At 37.8% G+C, this 6,360-nt stretch overlaps 1 protein-coding gene across 2 annotated transcripts; it reads right to left on the reverse strand.

The window, feature by feature from the left end:
* LOC107630920 (alternative NAD(P)H-ubiquinone oxidoreductase C1, chloroplastic/mitochondrial) lies at nt 523-4,081 on the reverse strand. Of its 2 annotated transcripts, XM_016334210.2 has the most exons (11): nt 3,661-4,081; nt 3,483-3,578; nt 3,309-3,375; nt 3,021-3,204; nt 2,572-2,665; nt 2,239-2,451; nt 1,405-1,806; nt 1,203-1,279; nt 1,004-1,107; nt 799-920; nt 523-706 (listed from the first exon to the last, which is right to left on the reverse strand). In XM_016334210.2, exons 1-11 carry the CDS (start codon nt 3,907-3,909, stop codon nt 650-652), a joined length of 1,665 nt encoding a protein of 554 aa, XP_016189696.1. In that variant the 5' UTR covers nt 3,910-4,081; the 3' UTR covers nt 523-649. The 2 variants fall into 2 exon arrangements, with proteins under 2 accessions (XP_016189696.1, XP_016189697.1); XM_016334211.2 differs by having other exon boundaries at nt 523-920; nt 3,661-4,080.

Raw genomic sequence — 6,360 nt, forward strand, 5'->3', positions numbered from 1 at the left:
TGAATCATTGATGATTGATTGTTAGAATTTAGAGTTTTATACGATAAGAAAATTGAGAAAAAAAATATTACAAGAAAATTTTAATTATATTTTTTTAACACATGAAAAAAGATATGATTTAGTTAATAACATTATTAATGGCCATGTCACTCAACCGTAAGACCATATTAAACTTGTTTAAAACTTTTTGAGACTGAAATAAAACATTTAAAACGTTAAAAGACCAAATTAAAATTCGGTCCAAACGTTGAAAACAAAAATAATACCTTACCCAATTTTTATAAGAGTTTAATAGGATGAGTTTCAATTATTTAAATTGATAAATTTAGAAGAGTTTAATTGTTATAAAAAATAATAATAATGACATCTTATCAGATTAGGGTAGATCAACTTAATTGGATATCAGTATTTTTTTAAAAAAATGTATACTTAATACTTCAAAAATTTAAATCATATAGGAACCCTGTTCCACTTTTTACATAGCAAAACTTGATAACTAGTTAACTACAGATCAGGAATATCATCCAAGGACACAAGTCCTTCCAATTCTTAGTTTCCATAATCGGTGTGGTTTATCTTTGTATTGGTGAATAAAATTAATACCCATCTTACTTACAGACAGAAGTGTAAAGTGTTAAAGTGTTACAATTTAAAGAGGACGACGACAACAACAACAACAAAGACTTATCCCAGTAGGTAGCATCAGCTGTTACAATTTAAAGAAATATACACAAAAGCTCAGTCATGCTATAAAGTATAAACACCAATTGAATGAGTAAGCTACGAGCTCGATAAAACCTTTGTTAAGGTACTTTGTAGCAATGATACTGAATCAATAGCTGATTTTGTAAGCCAGCTTATGCCCACTTTTAGCCTATGTTGATCTGTTGGTAGCCTCATTAAATATGCTATCTTCCTCGCTGCAAAAACATACAAACACTTAATTTTTATATCTCCGCATGGTAATAAGCATAATGAAGAATGGCAGTGGCGTCAAACTTACCAGTATGGCCAACAGGTCCTTCTAAGGTTAGCCCCTCAACAAAACTTGGAGAGATGGCAGCATCATTTCTTCCCAGCGTCATCATCTCACCTAAATTCTGAAACCTAGCCCACCAAATTAGCAAGAAATGGTGTTAGAAATGTGCAAAGTACTTAATACTTTGCAAACATCAGAAGCAAATTTCTGAATGCAATAAAACCTAAATGGCAGAAGCGGGCGGCCGTTGATTGCAGCCCACAGATTCCAACCAGTAAAGTCCGCTTGCTGAAATGCAACCTGCAAGGTAGAGGGGGGAAAATAATTAAACACGATGATATATGATATGTCCTCAAAACTTAGATATCTGTCTATTATCATTGTGCTTTACTGCCAATACATAGGATATGCAGCAACCGTAATACCTGTGCAGTGGCTGGAAGGATCCTTCCCTTTGAATCCCTTAATGCAGAAGAGTCCCCAAGAGCAAATATCCGTGGATGACCCTTTACACGAAGAGTTTCATCTGTTTCCGCTTGACCCCGGGCATTAAGTGGAAGTACATATGGTGCATCTGAAGGCTCAAGCTGATCAAGAGGAGGCTTAGATCCAACAGTCCAAAGGACCAGATCGGCTTCAATGATTTTACTTTCCATTCCTCTTTCAGCAGGCTGCAGCTCCAATATATATCTCTCAAAACCATTTGCTGCTTCAATGCTACTTTCATCTAGCCCTGTTGGCGGATCTTTAGACCCCAATTCACTCACCCTCCGAATACAGCGGACAAAATAACCCAACAAAAGTTCAACGCTCCGGGAGGAAAGAACCTAGCATCCATAGCATAAAGCATCATTTCAAAAACTATAAGCAATGCTTGCAATAACATTGGTCATGGAACTAGAAGAGTAAAAGAGAATGGTTGTTAACAGACGTAGCTTCCATAGTTGAAGAAATAGGTTAATTGCATGCTGCAATTAAACTCACTAGACAATTAACATTGTATTTAACTTACAAAGTTATAAATAAGATTATAAATGATTTAATATGACCCATTTAACCCATTCAACCAATAAAAGAACCATTGAAATAGGGCTGTAGATATCATATTCTCACTGCCTAACAACAGAAGGTAATACAACGTCAACATCTTAGTATCTTACTGGACCAGCACCAAATTGCATGGCATTCTGAGTCATAAAAAATAGATATTCATATTCCAACTTCCGATAAAAATGCAAATTTTCAGCTTAACAACTTACTTTCAGTGCAGCTTCCCGATTGCCAGGTGGGGCATTTGGACAGATAATTGTGTCGACATTAATTGCGCTCACAATTCCTTTATTCTGTAACCGTTCTGCTATTGTCGCAGCTAATTCAACTCCAGAATAACCACAACCAACAACAGCCACACTAATTTGAAAGTCCTTACCGAAGGTCTTTCTCTCTAATGTTGTCAATTTATTGTTAACTTTCTGCACAAGAACACCAGCATGTAATAGTAAAATCAATATTGTGAAAAAAAATTGCAACAAATAGATGGAGTCTATTAGTGATGGGATCTTAAATAATTGATCCACCATGTATGTACTCACACGAGCATCCTCCAGTGTTGAGAATGGAAAGGCATATTCTGCTGCTCCTGGTACAACATCCAGTTTAGTTTCAGCTCCCAATGAGAGAACCAGCCTGGCTGTCCAGTGAGAAGAAATGGAAAAGTTCAAATCAACAAAAAGAATTTAGTTCATAGCAAGTGCAAGCAATACCTAAATCGGTGCATTTTCTTTTTACGGATGATATAGATACACAAGAAAACATTTCAGGACCTTGATTATGAAACCTACTCAGCAAAGGGGCAACAAAAGCATGTCCGCTTGGAGAGAATGGATGAAATATAAAAATAGAAGGCTGCCAATAATTTACTCATTGAGGAAACTAGGATATTGCGCATAACAAAGAGCCAGGAATACATATCAGCATAAGCATTGACCATACAGAATAGTTGCCAGGATGTATTGAAGTTCTTAAACAGTTTAGATCGTACCAATCATACTCAATAAGAAGCCCACTTTCAAGATGAACAGTTCCTCCACAACTAGATGCTTTGGATTCATTCGTTCTCCAATTGTCGGAGGGATGCAAACATTTCACTCTGTCTTTTAAGAACACTACACTGGTGTTTACCAGCAAATCTGTGAAGCGAGGAGCTATTTCCCATTCGTCCACTTCTGTATTTCATAATGCAATAATGTAATTCTGCCAAATCATCTTAGAAATAATAAAAGAAAAAGAAAAAAGGAGTACAATTTGGCTCAGACAGAATACAGCATACCTCCGGATAGAAGCTCATACAACAATGGTTTAAAAACAAAACGTTCAGACTGGTCGACAAGAACTATCTGTTTCACATCCAATAAAGACAACGTTTGAATCAAAACTTGTACAAGCAAACAATATGTAGGGTGGAATCAGTGTACAGTTGCGTAAGAATTTGTTAGTTGTTAACCTGAGGTGTTTTATCGTCAGGCCATTCAAGCGATTCAAGCCTGAGAGCAGTATACAAACCACCAAATCCACCGCCTAATATGCAAACCCTAGGTCTCTGCATGCAAGCAAGCAATTTGAACATGTAATAGTAATGATGATAGCTGCATGTATATCAGAATGAAAGGAGGAAAACTGACCTTGGAATCGGACCACACGAAATTGGCGGGGGATTGTTCGGATTCGGAAACGGTGTCGGCAACGCCACCAGCGTTGGCAGCAGAAGAGGAGCATCGTAAGCGGAAAGGGTTGGGGGGAGAATTGGCGAATATCTTGGAAGTGGTTGTTGCCCTGAATCTTGGGAATCGATTGGTCCATTGGCGTGTGGCAGCGCGGTTAAGAGCGACGAGTGTGGAGGTAGCAGATGCAGTTAAAGCAATGCGTGACATTATCTCTTGTTTTCTCAAGTTAGTAGCAAGCGATTATGATTTTGGAGAAGAAGAGCGAAGCTTATGCGTAATGCGTATATGGTTGTTCTGCTTCCACGCTCGTTAGCTGTTACTACTTACTATAGCCTCTGATAGTACCACCAACCACTACTCCCCACTTCCCCCTACTTCTTCCTAATCTGTTTTTGGTCTATTTTGGTGGTCGTCGTAAAAATGGGCTAAAGCCCAAAAGTAAAGCCAATGCCCTTATTAAGTGTCCCTTTTAATGGGCTCCTGCCCCGTTAGTATACCAAAAACAAATATCCTTTTTAATTCATCTTTTTATAAATTTAAAATAAATAATAATAAATTTGAGATTAATAAATATATTAAGGATTGAGATTCAGTTATTTTTATGTGAAGTTAATAGTTGAAAACTATTATATAATTTGATAAATTTAACAAAATTATAATTTAACTATTCTCGATTATCAATTTCACAAGACAATTGTACATAAAATTTCACCATATATTATTGAATATATACTTTATTTTAAACATATTTATATAAATCGAATAAAATTAAATTAATTTACATTAAATACATATAAATCGAATCAAACAGCAACAACAAAACCTTGTCCCATTAAGTGGGGTCGGCTACATGAATCAAACGATGTCATTGTGCTCTGTCATGTATCATGTCTACAGAGAGACCATTTACATGTAGATCTCATTTGACCACCTCATGGATGGTCTTCTTAAGTCTTTATCTACCTTTCACCCTTTGTCCATCTTCCATCTCATCCACCCTCCTGACTGAATGTTCTATCGGTTTTCTTCTCACATGTCCAAACCACCTGAGACACGATTCAACCATCTTTTTCACAATGGGTGCTACTCCAACTCTCTCCCTTATTTATTCATTCCTTATTTTATCCACTCATCCATCTCAACATCTTCATATATAAATCAAATCAACTTAATTTAATTTATTACTGATAACATATATATAAATTAAATTAATCTAATTCGATTTACTAAGAAAATATAAAATGGTACATGGAATGAACTGATTTCCTATTCAATTTGGAACTTTAAGGACGACCTATTCTAAGTCAGCTGGCATCTATTTTTAAACCTGGTTCATCCTAAAAAGACCAAAATGACATTGACCAAGAAGCAGCTATCTATGTTAGTATACCAATATGATAAAAATAGTTTGAAGTCACAGAAAAAAATAAAAAATAAAAGATTTAATTACTTTATTAGTTTTTATAATTTTATGAAATTTTTAATTAGGTTCTTATACTTTTTTTTTACTTGAATTTTTGTATCGATTTTTTTTAATTGAGTCCTACACTTTTTTTTTTCTTTTATTTGGATTTCTGCACCAATTTTTTTTTAGTTAAGTCCTTATAAAATTAAGCCAATTACTACTAAGAGGGACCTAATTAAAAAAAATTTAGTGCAGAGACCTAATGATACGAATTTGTATCAAGCACTAGAGAGAATTAGAGATAATCAGAGAGAATAGAAGAGAAATCCCTAGAATTAGGGCCAAAGAGAGAAAGTAGAGTTTCCAATTACACCATGTCTCCCTCCATTATTACATCATATTCCTATTTATAGTATAATTCTCTAATTGGACTAGCCCAATACTAATTGTATCATTACCCTACCCTTCAAAATAACCTTGTCCTCAAGGTTGCGGAAAAAAACCCGCGTCCCACCCGCCGCCACCGACCGTCGCGAGCTCGCGTGGAGAAGCCGGCACTGCCTTCCAGCTCCCGTTTCTTTGCTGTCCGCTGTTCTCTGTTTGCATGGAGGAACCGGCACTGCCTTCCATGTCCCTTCGCCACTGCCCGCCATCGCAATTGCTTCCTCCCCCGCGATCCCAAGGGAAGACAGCCACCAGGAGTGTTGGTGGATTAGCCCCGATTGGAGAGACTCGACGGAACCCCGGAACTTTGCGATCTCTGCCACTCCGTCCCGACTCTCTGGAACCAGTCGCCGACGCCGCGTCGTGAGAGACCGTCGACAAATTCGGCGCAGCCTGCGCTCCTCGCGTCTCCGTTGTAGAGGTGCCGCAACGGTTGTTCAGATTGGTAACGTCATCGTCATCCATCGTCGCTGCTCCGTCAATCCCTGCTTTCGCGAGTGTCCGCTCTCCTTTTGCGATGGCACCGTCCTCGGCGCCGCTGCCTCGGAGTAGAACTGCAGCCTCGCCGGTGCTGGTGGTTGGTGCCAGGCCAACCGCTGCATCTGGAAATGCGTAAAGTGGCTTTGGCTGTGGTCGATTCACCCCCTCTGCCTCTGTGTGCTCTAGAATTAGAGGTATTGGAATTGAATTTGGAAATCTTGCTTGATCTGAAATTGCTGTTGATTCCTGTTGTTGTTCTGGTTGGAAATCAAATTTGAAATCTGATTGTTCTTCATTGGCCAAATCGCTTGCTTCTGCTTCCTTTTCTG

This window comes from Arachis ipaensis, chromosome B03, assembly GCF_000816755.2.
Source record: "Arachis ipaensis cultivar K30076 chromosome B03, Araip1.1, whole genome shotgun sequence".
Taxonomy (NCBI): domain Eukaryota; kingdom Viridiplantae; phylum Streptophyta; class Magnoliopsida; order Fabales; family Fabaceae; genus Arachis; species Arachis ipaensis.

Excerpts from the sequence above, each read along its gene's own strand:
- LOC107630920 (XM_016334210.2), bottom strand. The coding sequence starts at position 3,909 with ATGTCACGCATTGCTTTAACTGCATCTGCTACCTCCACACTCGTCGCT. Across the intron at positions 2,666-3,020 it reads CTTCTTATTGAGTATGATTG|GCTGGTTCTCTCATTGGGAG; the intron begins GTACGATCTAAA and ends CTGGACAGCCAG. Across the intron at positions 2,452-2,571 it reads CAACACTGGAGGATGCTCGT|AAAGTTAACAATAAATTGAC; the intron begins GTGAGTACATAC and ends GTTCTTGTGCAG.